Source organism: Myotis yumanensis, unplaced genomic scaffold, assembly GCF_028538775.1.
Source record: "Myotis yumanensis isolate MYYU_CA2020_CCGP unplaced genomic scaffold, mMyoYum1.0.hap1 SCAF_1, whole genome shotgun sequence".
NCBI classification, from domain to species: Eukaryota; Metazoa; Chordata; class Mammalia; order Chiroptera; family Vespertilionidae; genus Myotis; species Myotis yumanensis.
The window spans coordinates 16,605,419-16,623,264 of NW_027223752.1; the positions used below are offsets into that span (position 1 = coordinate 16,605,419).

At 49.4% G+C, this 17,846-nt stretch overlaps 1 protein-coding gene across 2 annotated transcripts in view; it reads left to right on the plus strand.

Moving 5' to 3' along the window:
- The first annotated feature begins 13,519 nt into the window (after positions 1-13,519).
- The window catches only part of LOC139010381 (fibulin-5), a 69,833-nt gene continuing 65,506 nt past the window's right edge, over positions 13,520-17,846 (plus strand). Inside the window, exons 1-2 of one of the 2 annotated variants that reach the window (XM_070414750.1) lie at positions 13,520-13,940; positions 17,550-17,604. In XM_070414750.1, the coding sequence (XP_070270851.1) occupies positions 13,924-13,940; positions 17,550-17,604 (72 nt within the window). In that variant the 5' untranslated portion in view covers positions 13,520-13,923. Of the gene's footprint in view, positions 13,941-14,285; positions 14,450-17,549; positions 17,605-17,846 lie in introns of those variants that run through there. The other variant, XM_070414740.1, reaches the window with a different exon arrangement.

The window sequence follows — 17,846 nt, forward strand, 5'->3', positions numbered from 1 at the left end:
ATAAGCTGGGATTCTGGGACCAGGGAGTTGTTGGATTTGACTTAGTGTTGGTGGAATGGTGGGAGGAAAAGCCAGTCATAAGTGAGTTGAGTAGGCGGTGAGCAATTGGAGATAAGTGTTTGTAAGCAGCTCTTCTGAGAAATTACATTGTCAAGGGGAAGGAGGACACGAGGCGGAGAGAGGAGAGTGGGGTGGAGGGAGAATGGGTTTAAGTTGGGAGGCTTAAGCATGTACCAATCCTTACGGGGTGAAGAGAGTGGAGAGAAGAGTTCCTGAGAGGGAGCTGATAGCCCCCGAACACGGGAGGCATCGGCCTTGCATAGAAAGACACCTTTACTGGCACAGACGGAATGGAAGAGAGGGGGATGCAGATAGCAAATGGATTCGGGTAGTTGTGGGAATTTCTTCTGTGAGATGGGCAGGGAGCTTTATGGGCTAAAAATGAGGGGTGCGACGAGGGTCTGAGGCTTGAGAAATTCAGTCTAGTGGGAGAGAGAGACTCGTGTCCACATTGCTAGAGCAGTGAGAGGTGCTGGGGAGCCCTGGGTTGGCCCTGGCAGGCAGATGGGAGGAGGGTGTGCTGGTTAAAGGAAGTAACATTTGAGCACCTTAGGAGGAAGCGAGCTAGCAAAGTTCATGTCCAGCGGTCCTTGCCCCAACCAATTCTAATGGAACACAAAATGTTACTCATCTGAACTTGTTTTCCTGTCCTTGGGGCTTATAGGTCATGTGAATATATGATATGATATGATGGAAGGTTTTACAGCACGTTATTGTCATAATTTAATACATCCAGTAAAGTAATAATCCTTTATAAACACACCAGTATTTCCTTTGGAGATAAAGAAAAATTCAAGAATGTTAATAAGTGGATCACTTAAGGCAGATGTTTGACCCCTTAGTTTGTTTTCTGCCTTGGCTACTACTGTGCATCAAACTTTTAGCCCTTCAGGGGTTAAGAAATTAATAATTCGCATTACGATGATATTTTAACTGTGATCACTTTCAGCTGTGGCTGTTTTTACAAGAGTTACTCCCCTTTTCAGCTCTAACATTCTTTGACTTCAGTGAACTATTTCTGACCCTCAAAAATTAAATCTCAGTGATTGAAAATATTTGTGAACTTAATGAAAGAGTTTGGTGAAGTTGTTTCCTAGTTTTCCTCGGGCTGTTGAAAATGTAATTCTTTTTTTGTAAAATATAAGGCATTTAAATGTGGAAGGACTAACACTGTGAGAAGTTTTCCTCTAACAATGGTGAGTCAATGTATATTCTTGAATGAATTCATTTCCCAAAGGGCAAAGCCCGTTCCAGATGGTGAAGGCAAACATGATTTCTTTTAAAGAAAAGAATTGGAAGCAAAGTAACATAGCTTTGCTTTAGGTTTCCAAGCAGCTCTGTCCATTTAAGCATATTTAAAGCACCACGGTGTCATCTGTGAGTTAACACATTCATCCCTGTCTAAAAGGCAGTTCCAGGCCCTCTCCATTAATAAAAAATGGGGGTGATGGTGATAAAGTTACACATTCTAGACTAATGAGGTAATTTTTTATTTTTGAAAACGTATATGGAATGTGTAGTCTTTGAACATTTTTGGAATCATTTCAAAGTCATCTCCCTAAAGCATTTGGCTGCCTCGCACATGCAGGCTCCCCGCTCGAATAGTCTGGATGTATGCATTCAACCCGTGGCGCTCTTCAGGATCACACTCACCAACTGGCGCTCCCGTGTTGAAAAGTACTGATGGTTGAAATCAGTTCTCCATAGACTTGCTACTTGAGGAATAGATTTCCATTTTTTAAAGTGTTTTCACTCTTAATTTTTTTCCTTAAAACATTAGTTTTACCTGGAAGTAATTTTACTTCTGACTTCATCCTTTATTTGTGGGTTTCAAATATTTCAATCATTCAAGAATAAACAAAGGGGTATTAGGAGGGATGGACATCTGGCCATGGTAGGGTGAAGAGGTCAGCCAGTCCTCCCTGCAAAAAAACAAGTATATAACCAAAATGGTGAAAGACAAGAAATTGAAAATGGTTGATTTTTTTAAAAACCGTCTAGACCAGCCGTGGGCAAACTACGGCCCGCGGGCCAAAATGAATAAAACTAAAAAAAAAAAAAAAAAAAGACCGTACCCTTTTATGTAATGATGTTTACTTTGAATTTATATTAGTTCACACAAACACTCAATCCATGCTTTTGTTCCGGCCCCATTGTGGCCCTCGAGTCAAAAAGTTTGCCCACCCCTGGTCCAGACTCTATAGAGCAGCGGTTCTCAACCTGTGGGTCGTGACCCTTTGGGAATTGAATGATCCTTTCACAGGGGTCGCCTAAGACCATCGGAAAACACATATATAATTACATATTGTGTTTGTGATTAATCACTATGCTTTAATTATGTTCAATTTGTAACAATGAAAATACATCCTGCATATCAGATATTTACATTACGATTCATAACAGTAGCAAAACTACAGTTAGGAAGTAGCAACGAAAATAATTTTTTGGTTGGGGGTCACCACAACATGAGGAACTGTATGAAAGGGTCGCGGCATTAGGAAGGTTGAGAACCACTGCTATAGAGCTTCAGGTAAGAACCACTGGAGTCTGTAGTTTCCTGCCTGGGGCTCCCCGACTCCCATCAGTCTGTCTGAAAACCAGCAGCTTTGGAGCCTGAGGGCATGAACTCCATGGAGTGGGGTGGAAGCTGAGCAAAAACCATGACTTTGCCAGTTAAAAGTGGTGAACTTAGAAGGAAACCTGGAGAAAACTCAGCTCTGCTAGGCTGAGGTTGCAACTCCAGGTGGGGCAAGTGCCGACCAGTGGAAATGTAATGAGGAGCTGAGAAAGCCATGGCCAGGGGAGAACCAAGAGAGCCCCATGAGAAGACAGCCTCAGCCACCCAGAGCCTGGCCTGTATTTTTCAATCTGCACCCACACCCATCGGCAGTGGATGGGAGCCACAGGGACTCTGGGTGTCTAATGAGCGCAGCCTCCTGCTGACCAGTCCTGCAGCAGCAACCTCTGGGAGGCCAGAGTGAAAGATTAAACTAAGAATGTAAAACCAGCAGAGACATCAGCAGCCACACTCTCCTGCAGGGAAGACAGATTCCTCAGTTTAAATCCAAATGTTAGCCCGAGCTGGTTTGGCTCAGTGGATAGAGCGTCGGACTGAGGGTCAAGGGCATATGCCCTGGTTGCAGCCTCGATCCCCAGCGTGGGGCGTGCAGGAGGCAGCTGATCAATGATTCTCTCTCAACGATGTGTCTATCCCTCCCTCCCTCCTTTCCTCTCTGAAATCAATAAAAATATATTTTAAAAAATAAACCCAAATGTTAAAATCAGAGAAATACATCGCAATCAGTAGTTTCTACACATAATCTAGATTGTCCAGACTTCAACCAACAACTATGAGTAATGCAAAGAAGAAAGTGTGACCCGTACTCAGAAAAGAAGCTGTCAAAGAAACGGCGTGGGCCTCCATGTTGGATTTAGCCCACAAGAACTTCACTGCTGTGAATCATAAATGCAAAAGTTAAAGTGTTCACAGGATACCGAATAATCGCTGTATGTTCATTACCCAGCTTCGTCAAATCTTAACATTATGCTGTATTTTCCAAAAAAAAATTTTTTAACTTTTTATTAGAGGAAAATGTGAATGTCGACACAAAAGTATAGAAGGTAACAATGTACCCATGTACCCATCATCCACTTCAAGATGAACAACTCAGGATGACCAACTCTCATCCTGTACCACCAGCCACTTTCCCTTTTAATTTTGGAAGCATTTTCCCATAACTTGTCTTAACATTGTAATGAGCCAATCTTCTTACTTTCTGTAGGACATGAGAGATGGTCAGATAATGTGTGCCTCTCCTGTCCCTGAACTCTATAGGAATATTGTTGAAATCTGACACCCCATCTGGATACATAGAGAAGCTTACAAGGTCTCTCCTTCATGTAATGTTAAAAGTTCTTTCTTTTATGCAACATGGTAATATGCTATATGATAGTTGTAATATTTTTTATTTTTATTTGGCAGAATTAAAAGTTGACAGCATAGCCCTGGCCAGTGTGGCTTAATTGATTGGGTGTTGTCCCATGCACCAAAAGGTTGCCAGTTCGATTCCTGGTCAGGGCACATGCACGGGTTTCAGGGTTGATCCCCAATAGGAGGCAAGCAGGAGGCAGTCGATGAGTGTTTCATTCTGACATCAATGTTTCTCTTACCCTCTCCCTCCCCTCTCTCTAAAAATCAATAAAAAATTCTTCAATTTTACAAAAAAGCTGACAGCATTAATATTGTTTCTTCTAATTTTTGATTTTACTGGTTTGGTAAATTCAAGAATCTGGGAACCACTTTAGTATATGGATTGTAAATAGGAAATGAAGTAATTTGAACATCATCTATACTAATAAAAGGGTCATATGCTTATTAGACCAGACATCTTCTGGACGTCCTTCCAGACAAAGCCACGGTGGCAGGGGCTGAGGCAGAGGCGGTTAGGGGTGATCAGGCTGGCAGGGGAGAGCAGTTAGGAGCGATCAGGCCAGAGGGGAGAGCGGTTAGGGGTGATCAGGCAGGCAGAGGTGGTTAGGGGCAATCAGGCAGTCAGGGGAGCAGTTAGGGGCGATCAGGCTGGCAGAGGAGCAGTTAGGGGCATCAGGCAGGCAGGCAGAGTGGTTAGGGGCAATCAGGCAGGCAGAGGGTTAGGGGCGATCAGGCAGGCAGGCAGGTGAGCAGTTAGGAGCCAGCGGTCCCAGATTGCAAGAGAGATGTCCAACTGCTGGATAGGGCCTAAACCGGCAGTCAGACATCCCCCAAGGGGTTCTGGATTGGAGAGGGTGCAGGCTGGGCTGAGGGTGCAGCCACCGTGGCTTTGTCTGGAAGGACGTCCAGAAGATGTCTGGTCTAATTAGCATATGACCCTTTCTTTTATTAGTATAGATGATGTTCAAATTACTTCATTTCCTATTTACAATCCATATATGTGCATGAATTTCTTGCAACAGGCCTCTAGTACTATTATAAAATTACTAGAGGCCCCATGCACGAAATTCGTGCACTGGGGGGAGGGAGCCCCTCAGCCTGGCCTGCACCCTCTCCAATCTGGGACTCCTTGGGGGATGTCAGACTGCCTGTTTAGGCCCGATCCTTTACCAGCAGTCGGACATCCCTCTAGCAACTCAGGACCGCTGGCTCTTAACCACTTACCTGCCTGCGTGCCTGCCTGATTGCCCCTAACCACTCTGTTTGCCAGCCTGATCACCCCCAACTGCTGGCCTGATCACCCCCAACTGCCTCCCCTGCCAGCCTGTTTGCCCCCAACTACCCCCTGCCACCGGCCTGATTGCTCCCAACTGCCCCCCCCCCCACCAGCCTGATTGGGGTTGGGGGCGCCGATTGGGGGTGGGGCTGGCCATGGGGAGGGGCTGTGGTTGGTGGGCTGGGCAACCACCCCCCCAAATGGGTTGGGGGGTGGCGATCAGGGCCAGTGGCCTGGGGGAAGAGCCATGGGTGGTTGGCCAGCCAGCCCTGCCCCTGATTGCGGGGGGGGGGGGGGGGGGGGGGGAGGGGGGCGGAGGGGGAGGGGCAATCTGGGGTGGGGCTGGGCAAGGGGAGAGGCTGCAGGAGATTGGCTGGCCAGCCCTGCCCCCTATTGGAGTGGGGGGATCAAGGGTGGGGCCAACCTGGGGAGGGGCTGCAGGACATTGGCCGCCCAGCCCAGCCCCCTCTTGGGGTGGGGGGGTGCAATCAGGGGCAGATAGCCACGGGGAGGGGCTGTGGGCCTATTGTGGTGGGGCAGGTTGGTCAAGGATGTGGCTGGCGGGGGCGGAGGGGGGTGGGAAGAGAGGGGGTATTTGGCCAGCCAGCCTGCTCTTCTTCTTTTTTTTTTTGGCAACTCCACAATTTTAATTTGTGGTGCCTATGCTATGTCTGAAAAAGACCTCCCCCCCCTGCCCAGGAGAGCGATGGGGAGGGGGCAGCAAAAAATAGAAGACATCCCTCCCTATTGCACACAGACCCTATATACAGGCTCACCTAGCCCAGGCCGGCGGGATGCTTGGCACATTCTAGGATCCCTGCTCAGGGCCTGGAGGGGTGACTGGTGGCAGCACACGTGAGAGGGGACCTCTGGGTGACCACTCTGGTCCTGGCTATTGGTCTTGCCACTTCCTGGTCCCCAGTTCCTTTCTGTTCCTGCCTGCAGCCTTGGTCCCCCTACCTGCCCTCAGATGGCCCCCTTGGCTCCTGGGGGCTCTGTCCTCCCCTCCTAACCTGGAGATCTCAAGGAAGGTTATGGCTTCTCAGAGACTCCTCGACAGCCCTATCACTCATGTTCACACAGGGAAGGGGTGCATGTGGCAAAAGCAGCTGTATAAACGCGGGTGCAGGAGCAAGTCCTCTGGGGTCACTTGGACAGTTTGCTGATGACGCAGATCAGGGCCACGTTCTCATCCTTGAGACGCTGGTTGTCAGCTCGGAGATTGGACAGGCCCTTCAGCTCCTCTTCCAGCTCAGCGGCCTTGCACTCCAGGGCCCTGCACTCAAATCTCGCCAGCTCCAGGATGGCCGGCCTCTCTGCAAAGTGCTCTTGCCTCTGCTCCAGCTCCACCTTGAGCTGCTCCAGCCGCAGCATGGTCTGGGTCAGGGCCTCACGAAATCTCTCATTCTCAATGTGCAGCTTTTCGTAGAGTTTCCTGAAGCTCCCTCAGGCTCTTCCAATTTTGGCTGGGGTTTGGGGTTTAGGTCCTGCTGCCTCAGGAGGGGAAGGGCTGGATTCTGGGCTGATGTCCACTGGCTTCACCTTCTCCCCCTTCACAGGCCCTCTCCTCTCATTGCCAACTCTGCAGTGCTCCCTGGAGGCCTGTGGTCCCTGTCCCTGCCCCTCAGGCACCTCTACTCTCTGGGCTGGGCCATCAGAATTCTTAACCCCAGGGACTCAGGGCTGCCAGGAAGGGTCCAGGCTCTGAGCACCCTGCTCTCCATGTGGATGGGAGAGTCTGATCAGGGGAAGGCCTGCAGGGGGGAGGGGCTGCAAGGTTGGCTGCTTGCCCCCTGATCAGGCGGTGTGCTGGCTACATTGGGAATCATAGCGACTGGCCCAATCAGGGCCATGTTCTGCCTGCTCACCACTCCCCAGTCCCAACACGGCCTGCACTGCCTGGCTATCAGGCCTTTGGGATCACCAGCTCAGGGCTGTGGGAAAGCAGGCGCTGGTGATTTCACCTGCATGCGTGTTCGCCAACCATCGGCTGATGGAAAGCACTGCCCGCTTGGGGCCGCTCAAACCTGGGCGGGCAGGTCGGGGGCACTGCCGCCACTGCCATTGCCACTGCCGCTGCTGCTGCTGCTGCTGCTGCTGCTGCTGCTGGGGCTTGAGGCACTGACTGAGGCTGCCAGGCATGCCCGTGACCTGCCCGCCCGAGTTGGGTAGCACATGGGATGCGCCAGCGGGCAGATCACTGCTGCCGCCCGGCCTGTAGCACAGCGGATACCCAGGTGGGTACCCGATAGCTGCGGCCCCACTGCCAGCCCCAGGACCCGGCGGGAGGCCCGGATGAGGGCGGAGCGGGTGCCGAACACCTCATTCCCACCCGCCAGACCTGGGTCCCCCACGGGAGGCCCGGATGAGGGCAGGGCGGGTGCCCGATTGCCAGGGTCCCACCCGCCAGCCCTGGGTCCCCCGTGGGAGTCCCGGATGAGGGCAGATCAGATGCCGAACACCGCGGTCCCACCTGCCAGCCCCGGGTTCCCTGCGAGAGGCCCGGATGAGGGTGGAGTGGGTGCCAAACACCGTGGTCCCACCCGCCAGCCCCAGGTCCCCCGCAGGAGGCCCGGATGAGGGCAGGGACCTCTGCCGCCAGCCTTGGATGGAAGGGAGCTGGCGGTTGGCACTGTTGGCCTGCCTGCAGTATGCAAATTAGCCGCCATATTGGCTGGTGGTTAATTTGCATATCTCGCTAATTAGCCAATGGGAAGGGTAGCGGTCGTACTCCAATTACCATGTTTCTCTTTTATTAGTGTAGATATTAAATATATTCACTTTGCCCCAAACATCAATACATATTAAGTGTCAGAAAACTAACAGACAAAAATGAAACAGAGAATGCCATTAGCTACTTTCTTGAGTGCAACTCTGGCTCCATGGCAAAGAGTGTGTTGGCCTAAAGTCTCTTTGATAGTGGAACTCTCATAGTTTACACATGATCATATGTTAGAACCACAGTCAGTTAAAACAAACCATACGAAAAACCCAGGTGTTTTCATGATTTTCTGATTTTCCTGAGAATTCCAAGTATGTGCAGAAAATCCTGGCATCCTTGAGCCAGTTGGTTGCAGTAAAGTACTGTTTAGAGACCAAATGTAATAGGAGAAGCTATCCTGGAGCAGAAGTCCAAAAACCTGATTCCGACCCCTGCTCTGCCTCCAATGATAGGATCTTGGGTAAATTAGTCCCTCTGAGCCTTAATTTTCACATTTGTAAAATTGGGGTACAGTAAGTGATGTATAAAGTCCAGGACTCTGTCACCTCCTCCAGGCAATGCCCTGGTGCCTTTGCCTTGGCCTGTGCACACCTACTTGCACTACAGGCTGATCAGTGACTCATGATAAAAATAAAAGAATAAGTTTCCTAACCTTTATTGACCTACTGTGCATTGGCACCTGCTAGGTGCTTTATGAACACTGTTGCCTTTACAATACCATGATGTTATTTTTGCCCCCATTTTATAGTTGAAAACCTGAAGCTTGTTAAGGTTAAAAACTTGCTTAGGTGCTGTATTTGTTAGGTTTCTCCAGGGAAACAGACCAATATATATTTTTTAACATTATCTATGTTTAACATAAGCATGACACAGAGAGCAGAAACTATGCAGGATGGGATTAGGACATCCAAATACAGAGAAATAGAAAATGTATGCATTTTCAAAAATCTGTAGGTTAAAAGGTAAAAAATAACAACAAAAAAAGGAAAATATTTGCAATATAGATGACCATGGAGAAATCTCACTATAGAAATAAAGATGGGCAAAGTAAAGATAATTGATGTTCTTTAGGGTTTCTGGCTGAGCTGGCAGTTTGTCTCTGGATGACCATTTTCTCCTTTCACAATAAGAGAACAACAGATTTTTAGCTAAGCAGGTTCCTACAGAATGTGAGAACATGTATCATTTTGTGACACGTACCCGTTGAGCTATTTCTGTTAAAACACATCACCACCACCCAAAACCCTAAACCAAAGTCACTAGTAGGGTGGAATACATTTGACTTTTATATTAGTTCTCAGGGAGTAAAGGAACTACCCTGACTAGGTGACTGAGAAGTCAGGAGAAGAAATGGATTTAGGGAAATTTAAGGAGTTGAACATTTGACTCTGTCAAGAAAGAGACACGTTAGGGATGACGAGAGGGATTTAAGAGTCATCTGCACAATGCTGACAGTATATATCAATGCCCCATAACAGTTGTAGGACTGTTTCCACAAGAGGATCGTGAGAAAGAGTAGAGAGGCTGGATTTAACTTGGGGGGACTTTTTGGCCAGAGAGGAGGAGAAAGAAAAGAGGCTGGAGAAAATGCAGTCATAGTGAGGAAACCAGGATAACTTAAAGTCATGGACATGAGAGGACAAGATGGATTATCAATGGTCAAATCCTTCAAAGCGACAAAAGAACAATTAAAAATGAAGGGCATGGTATTTGGCCATGAGAGCACGAGGGAACTTAGGAAGCACCATTGTGGGTGAGTGGTGGCAACATGGCCGGATTTCAGAGAATTCAGGTGGGACTCGGTGAGGTGACCGACACATGTACCCATGTGTCACGGGTACTAGCTGTGTAAGCAGTAAGTCAGAGAAAGCAGGTGTTGACCCTGAGAAGGAATATATCTTCCAAGAACTCCTAGTGGTTAATTGGACTCAGTTAACCATTGCTGGCAGAGGCCTCTCACACATTCTGCATTTCAGTGAAAAGCCGCAGATGGAGCCACCAGCCTCCTGCACTCTGTGCCTGCCATCTGAGCCCACCCTTAGGAATGGCTCCTGAGATCATCTTTCCACTGTAAGACGGAGACCTGCCCTGTCTAATGGAAATGTCCCGCTACATCCTCATTTGCATCTTTACTGGCCAATCAGAGTGGCTTCATAAGGACCAATCAGGGCAGTGCTATTTGGACCAATCAGACTGTGCACATTTGGATTCCTAGTTTGCATAAAAATGGACCAATCAGAGACGAAGGCAGGACTTGATAAAAAGCAGTCTCCCCTTTGTCTGGACAGAGCCCACTTTTGGGGGCCTCTCAGGTTTGCAAACTGATTATCTGTATAGTTCCTCCTTTGGGACACCCCATATTGGGGATTTCTGTGGGTATCAGATTGGTGGCAGTGAACTTTTGTTGAAACAAGGCTTGGAAAACTGGAAGAATGAGGACTGTAAGAATCAAAAGGGCCTGGTTTAGGCTAGAGTTTGGATTATTATCTGTGTGGCCATAGTGTCTCTGGGTCTGTTTTTTTTTTTTCATGTGCAAATTGGAGGGGGTGGGGGTCACAGGAGAGGGTGTGTGTGGAGTCCAGCATGATCATGAACATTCAATCATGTCACCTTCCCTGTTTTACATTCTCTCCTAGAAGGGCAGTGTGATGTCATTATTTTTGGACAGTGAAAAAATAAATAATATTAGTAGTCAAAATACATAATTACTTTTATTAATTTTGTGAAATTTACTCCCAATTTGAAGCATCAGCTTAAAAAAAAAATAGCCCATCTGTTTTCCAACCCACAGCACAGTGAGGAAGCTGAGTTTCACTGGACCCAGGAAGGCCCCATTCAGCAGATGATAACCCGTTACCTTGACGTTACAATTTACATTTTGTGAAGTCATTCTATGGTTGTGATTGTATTTGATTCCAATCATGGGCAGTGAGGTAGATGTTAGGATCTTTATTTTGCACCAGAACAAACAAACAAAAACACACCACAAACCACTTAGAAAAGGAAATGATGGTATTTAAAAGCCAGAAGGATCACTTCGCAGTTCATGCTCAACAAACCTCATTTTCTTTTTTAAAATAGAATTGCTAGGCAGGAAATGCTACGATACCGTTCATTTTGATGTTAGCAGGACATCGGATAAAGTCCCCTACCAACTCTTTGTGGACAAGATGGGGAAATGGGAGCTGAGTGAGAGAAGTGTAACATACAGAGGAGTTCACACATCCTAACCGTCCACTTCCCTGTAGAACCAGCACCCGGATCCAGAATTAGAATATTACCAGCACCCAGAAGGCTCCTGGGGCCCCTCCCAGTCACGACCCTATTTTGATTTCTATATAAGTGGAGTCATCCAATATGTACTCTTATGTGTCTGACATTTTTTATTGGTTGCACAATACTTCATTTTTGGAAGCTCTTACTTTATTTAACTCTGCTGGTAGCCAACTGATGGACTTTGAGGTTGTTCACAACCTTTTGCTATTACCAACGTTGGGGGCAATGAACAACCTCGTAAAAAAAAAAATGTGTTTTAAAAAAATATTTTATGCGAAATTTCTAATACATACAAAGTAAACAATAAATGGACACTCAGCTTAGACAACTCTCACCATTCTGCCATTCTTGTTAGATGTCATTTTAGAGTCCTGGGGGAGCTTAAAAAATTAATACTTTCTCCCCCGCCCCACCACCACCTTCTGAGTTCTTCTAGCTGGGCTAATAAATTCACAGAGACAGATTAACAGTAGGAAATAAAAATGTTAATACAGGCACACGGGGAATTCACACAATCATGAAACGACATTGTTTCATGTGAGGAGACATGGGTAACTATGACATTTTGGACAAAGTAGAAAATGGGGAATGGAGTCTCAGATTTCAGAAGTGAGAGGGGGAGATTTATAGGCAGCTGAGGAAGAGCGGAACACCTGTGGCTGGTGGATGTTTGCTAGCCCACCCAGAAGCAGTGAGGCCCGGGCGGGAATTCCGTGAGGCTGCTAGGCCGCACACCTGATGGTTCCCTTCCCTGAGGAGGTCTCTCCCTCTGCATCTGCTCCAGTGGTTCTCAACCTTGGCTGCACATTAGAATCACCTGGGAATCTTTTTAAAATCCTGATTTCTGGGCCTCATCCTCCGGAAATTCTGTTTCTTGGTTACTCATGTTGTGGCCCCACCCCATAACCAAGAAACAGAATTTCCGGAGGATGAGGCCCAGAAATCAGGATTGTAAAAAGATTCCCAGGTGATTCTAATGTGCAGCCAAGGTTGAGAACCACTGTGCTAGGCAGTAAAGGGGGCAAGGTCAAAGGTTCTTTCTTAATTACCAGCTTAAAAATCAATATACCACCCGGCCAACGTGGCTCAGTGGTTGAGCATCAACCTATGAACCAGGAGGTCACAGTTCCATTCCTGGTCAGGGCACATGCCTGGGGTTGCGGGCTGGATTCCCGGTGTGGGGCGTGCAGGAGGGAGCCGATGAATGACTCTCTCTCATCATTGATGTTTCTCTCTCATTCCCTCTCCCTTCCTCTCTGAAGTCAATAAAAACATTAAGAAACATCAATATTCGGAGGGCAGCTTCAGGTGGGGAATCTTGGGCCTCTCCAGCAGGATTCCATTCCCTTCCCACCACCACGCCCTTCCCTTTCGAAGGCTGGACCGCAGACTGTGGCTCTCAGCTGTGGGGCCAGGGGGTTCCTCACCTCTCTCGGTGGGGTTAAAGGACCGCACAGCCTCTCCAGTAGGTGGGCTCTGTGGAGGGGCCCCTGGGAAGATGCAGGTGGGGAGGGAGGCCCTCAACCCCTGCCCGTCCACCTTGGTCTCTTAGGGAGTAGTGTCTCTGGTAAGATTTAATTTGATGAAAAGGGTTCCAAAGCTTTAAAGAGAGAAAAAAAGAAAAAGAAAAAAAAAGCTTTGAAATCGCCAATATAGTGAATATAAAGGACTTAGCATAGCACTTTGAGCTTATCATCATCGTCCTGTTTTTCCTGGCTGTCCCCTTTTCTCTCGAGCCGGGTGGGGATAGGATTGACATATAACTGTGTGTAGGTTTAAGCCGGCCAACGCGTTGATGTGATGCATGGACACTTTTTAATTAAAGCAAGAACGTGCCGCGAGAGCCCCGGGTGGCGGCGGGGCGGGCGGGGCGCGCCCCCGGGGAAGGTTTGCGTTGCACAAGCTGGTGTCTCGCGCCCCGTAGGCCAGATGCCGTCCCCCTCCACCCCTTCGGGGAAATCGCGCGTTCCTGTCGCCATCCCCAAGCCTCTGCTTCCCAGTAAATCTCAAGACCCGAGTCCTCAGGGCGTTTGTCCTGAGCGCAAGTTACTGGAGAGGCAGCTAACTTCGCATGGGCGTCCCCAAGCCAGGGGCGCTGGGTCCCCGCCCCGCGCGGGGATGTCCTCCCGGGTGGGAAGTAAAGGGTCCGGAGGCCCTCCCCGCCCCCGCCCCCCGCGCTCCGCACTCGCCCGCCCCTCGCCTCCAGCGGAGATGCTGGGAGCCCGAGTGCGGCTGCTCGCCCGGGACAGGGCTCTCCTCCCAGCGCTGAGCACTGGGTCCTGGCAGACGCCCCAAGATTGTTGTGAGCGCTGTAATCTGAACCAGCTGTGTCCAGACTGAGGCCCCATTTGCATTGTTTAACATACTTAGAAAATGAAGTGTTCATTTTTAACATTCCTCCTCCAATTGGTTTAATGCTGAATTACTGAAGAGGGCTAAGCAAAACCAGGTGTTTTCCCCGTCGGCTCTCCAGTGGCTCGGAGGACCCAGGCTCTCCCCGTGTCCTCTCCACGACTCGCTGTCCCCCCCGGAATAAAATCTCAGCCAGCCCCGCGGGCCCAGAGGAGGCCGAAGTTCAGGAACTGCTCCGAGGGTCCCCCACGCACTGCCAGCGCCGTCTCTTTCTCGCTCTGCTTCTCCGGCTCGCGCGCCTTGGACATGCCAGGATTTACAAGGTGGGTTCTCCCTTCTGGACTCTTTCCCCCGGGGTCTGGAAAGCTTCCCGAACGCCCGATGGGTGGAAAACGGCTCTGCACGGATCCAGGCGGTGTCAGGAGATGGGGAAAGGCGTTAGCTAGTGATGCAATGACATTGTTAATTATAAAAAGCTGCGGCTCTGCGCGCTGCCTCCCGGAGCCTTCTTTTGGGAGTGGGCATTTTATCATCCGGCTCCAGAGGCAGCCTCCGACAGAGCCTGCAAACGCCTCCGAGCTCCGTCCCTCTTTCTGGTCGGAAAGGGCAGCAAATCAAGTGTGCCGTTTTCCCCAAAAATTCACATCCTTTTTTAAGTTCGGGGAGACGGGTTACTGGTTCACTAGCCGATCTTTTGCTGCATTGGCGGCTGGACAAGCGAAGGGGTGAGCCGCACATCCCGGGCTAGGTCTGCCCTATATGTGCGATCCAAGGGCATGCGACCCAGAAGCCTGGAGCCGATGAAAAGTGGGGACCGCAGACAGAACTACATGTAAGCAAACGCCTTGCTTTTCTTTAAGAAAATTGCAATTCCCGTCGAGGGCTCCTTCAACGCTGAAGAGCTTTATCTAGGTTCTATCTGCACAGTCTTTATTGAGCAAAACTCTTGAAAATGTCGCTGCTTTATTTATTTATTTAAAATCTATTTTATTGATTATTTTTACAGAGAGGAAGGGAGAGGGATAGAGAGTTAGAAACATCCATCAGCTGCCTCCTGAACACCCCCTACTGGGGATGTGCCCGTAACCATGCCCTTGACTGGAATCGAACCCGGGACCCCTCAGTCCACAGGCCGGTGCTCTACCCACTGAGCCAAACTGGTCAGGGCAAAATGTAGCAGAGAGAGAGAGAGAGCGCGCATATATGCTGAAAACTAAGCTGTAATAATGTCATCTGGGATTGGGGACACACAGCCTGGTCCCGTGGGTCTCAGGATGGTGCACAAAGTGGGTGGACCCACTGTTTTCCAAAGTCCCGGGGACCAGTTCTGAGCATGAGAGGTTTCCCCGTTTTCCTCTAGTTAGTTTATTTTTGTGGTTTTCTAGAGTTTTTTTGTGACAAGGTGCCACTGTTGGTGACATGGGAGAGCAGCACGTGTGGGTGTTATTTCATTTTGTTGGAACACCCTTTCTGTTAGCCTGGAGCTTACCTGGCCCCCAAGACCCAGCCGTGGCTCTTCCCGGAGGCTGGGCCTGCGGCCGCACCTCTCAAAGGGGACCTGTCTCTGAGGGCTCTGGGCCAGAGAGCGCGGGGGAGTCGGGAGTCGGGGGAGAAATGAGGTTAGCACTCCTTTTCCACTAGCTCTTGAAGTCCACGGCATTCAGGCAACCTGTTCTGTCTCCAACATAAACGAGACAGGGTTTTATAACCATCTGAAAGGAAACTTCATGCGAAGAAACAGGAAAACATTGAAATTCATCATATACAGCCTGGAAAATAAATTTATTATTGTTCTCTCATTCCTTCCAGATATAAATCTGGCTGTCGCAAATATCAAAAAGCCCTGGGATTTGGCTCTGCGCTTTATAAGGTCGGAGCTGTCTCCAGAGAGTGAGAACCTGGCTCACGCAGGCACTTAGATGCAATGAAAACTGGGAGATGCTCAGGGTCTTCTCTCTTGGGGTTGGAGACGCGGTGAAGGACTTGGGCTTGCATCTTCTGGCGCCACACCGGGGTTTTGTTCCCTGTGGATGCCTCCTTAATTCGAGGGCCCACCATGGACCCAGAGCTGTTGATTCAGATGAGCCTTGTGTTATGGCTGGAGTGGGTTTTGCAATCTGTCGAACACCCTTTCCATGAAGGGAGGGATTGTAAAGTGGAGGTGTATTTGATAGGAATAGACCACTGAGTGCAACCAGGGCCCAGGCCCCACTGCTCTATACAAGAAGCCTTCAAGGTCACCTCCTCCAGGAAGCCCTCCTTGACTTTCCTGTCCCTAACTCCCAGCCTGGCTCTCACGGCACTCAATGGGCATGTCTGTCAGTGTCCTAACCAACGTGTAGAGACATTCTTGATTCATGTGGCTCCCCAACCAGCTCTCAGGCAGCGATTGGGTCCTAGTTTTGTGGCTCTTCTGCCTGGGGTTTACACCCGCAAAGAGTAGTGACTCAGACAAATCCCTGTTGAATCATAACACCAAATAAAACTCCGCATGTGTATAGATTTTATATGTATATTTTTACCGCCTTCGTCACGTTTAAGCATACAGTTCAGGGGTGTCAAGTACATTCACACTGCTGTTGTGCAACCAACCTCCAGAACTCCTTTCATTCACTTTGCAAAACTGAACTTTATCCTTAATTAAACGACTACCCATTCTCTCCTTCCTCCGGCCCCTGGCAACCACCACTCTATGTTCTGTCTCTCTGATTTTGATTGCTGTAGGCAACTCCCATAAGTGGATCATACAGTGTTGATCCTCCTGTGACTGGCTTATTTCACGTAGCAGGATGTCCTCAGGGTTCCCCCAGATGTGGCGCATGTCAGAACGTCATTCCTTTTTAAGGCTGAGTAATATGTCACGGGACGGAGACACCACATCTTGTGCGTCCATCTGTCCATCCAGGAATGAAAGGTTGCCCCCACCTCTTGGCTCCTGTGAACGATGCTGCTAGGAATGTGGGTGCACCGGTATCTCTCTGAGACCCTGCTTTTCATTCTTTGGGGCGTGTCCCAGGAAGTGGGGCTGCTGGGTCCTATGGTAATTGTACTTTTAATTTTTAAAGGATCGGTCATCCTGTTTTCCGTTTCACATTCCCACCCGAGGTGCTCCCGGTCCCGGGTGTTCCACGTCCTCCCCCCCACGCGTGCCCTGCTCTGTTGATTATCGCTCTCCCAGTGGGTGTGGCGCTTAGCGGTTCAGTTTTGTGGAGCGAATGAAAGGAGTTCTGGCGGCGGTAGCGATGCCGTGTTTTGAAAGCATATGGGCGATGGCACTTTTATTGGGAAGAAGTTTGTGTTGTGGAGGGTGGGAGTCTCCGGCTCAGAGAGGTTTGGTGGCTTGTGGATGTCAGCGCTGCCCCGACCCTCCATTTCTTGACTCCCCCTAAGCTTCCTGCTGCGCTGCTTCTCCTGTTGCCGGGGCCCCTCGGCCCCTGGTCCTCTGCTCCCTCAGGGGCAGCGTCATGCACACTCCACCCCCAGGATCGGGTGACTTTCCTGGGACACCTTCCTTCGTGGAACCGTGTGCCTCCCATTTGCACTGTCCTGTCACCGTTGGAGGGCGCGAGGGCTCCTTCCCTCTGTTACCGGTTCAGAGTAAAGATGTTTGAACTCAGGCCGGCTGGTACCAGAGGTCAGAGCAACTGGACAATACATGGTCAATACCACAGCCGGCGGGGTTTAGATTTGTGCTTTGAAGTAGCAAAAACCTTTTATTAAAAAAAAAAAAATGCCGTCTAACACGTGATCTGAACATCTGACACAGTGGAAGAGACGGGTCTGAATGGGGTGGTTGGGGTACCTGGGGTCCCCCCATATAAGCCCAAGGTGACTTCCGGTTGTAAATGCCCAGCAGCGGGCGGGCCGTGTGCCTGCAGACCCGGCTCCTGGAAGTGCCCTGGGCATTGATTTCGCCTGTTTGCCTTTCACAGGATTCTCACTGTCACCATTCTGGCTTTCTGTCTTCCACGTCCTGGGAATGCACAGGTAAGGTTTTCATTTTGCGAATCACGTAGAAGCATGTTAAACATCAGGTTGTCCAGCCACACATGTTAGCATCCTAGGATTTTTTGGGGGCGGGGGAGGCTTTATAGTTTACCTAAATCGAGCCCTTCTTTATACAGAGATGAAAGCTGGGGCTCAGAAAACTTGAGACCTGATCGAGGTGATGCAGTTCACACGTGGCAGGGCGGGGACCGGGTCCCTGGCTCCCAATCCAAGGTTCTTAT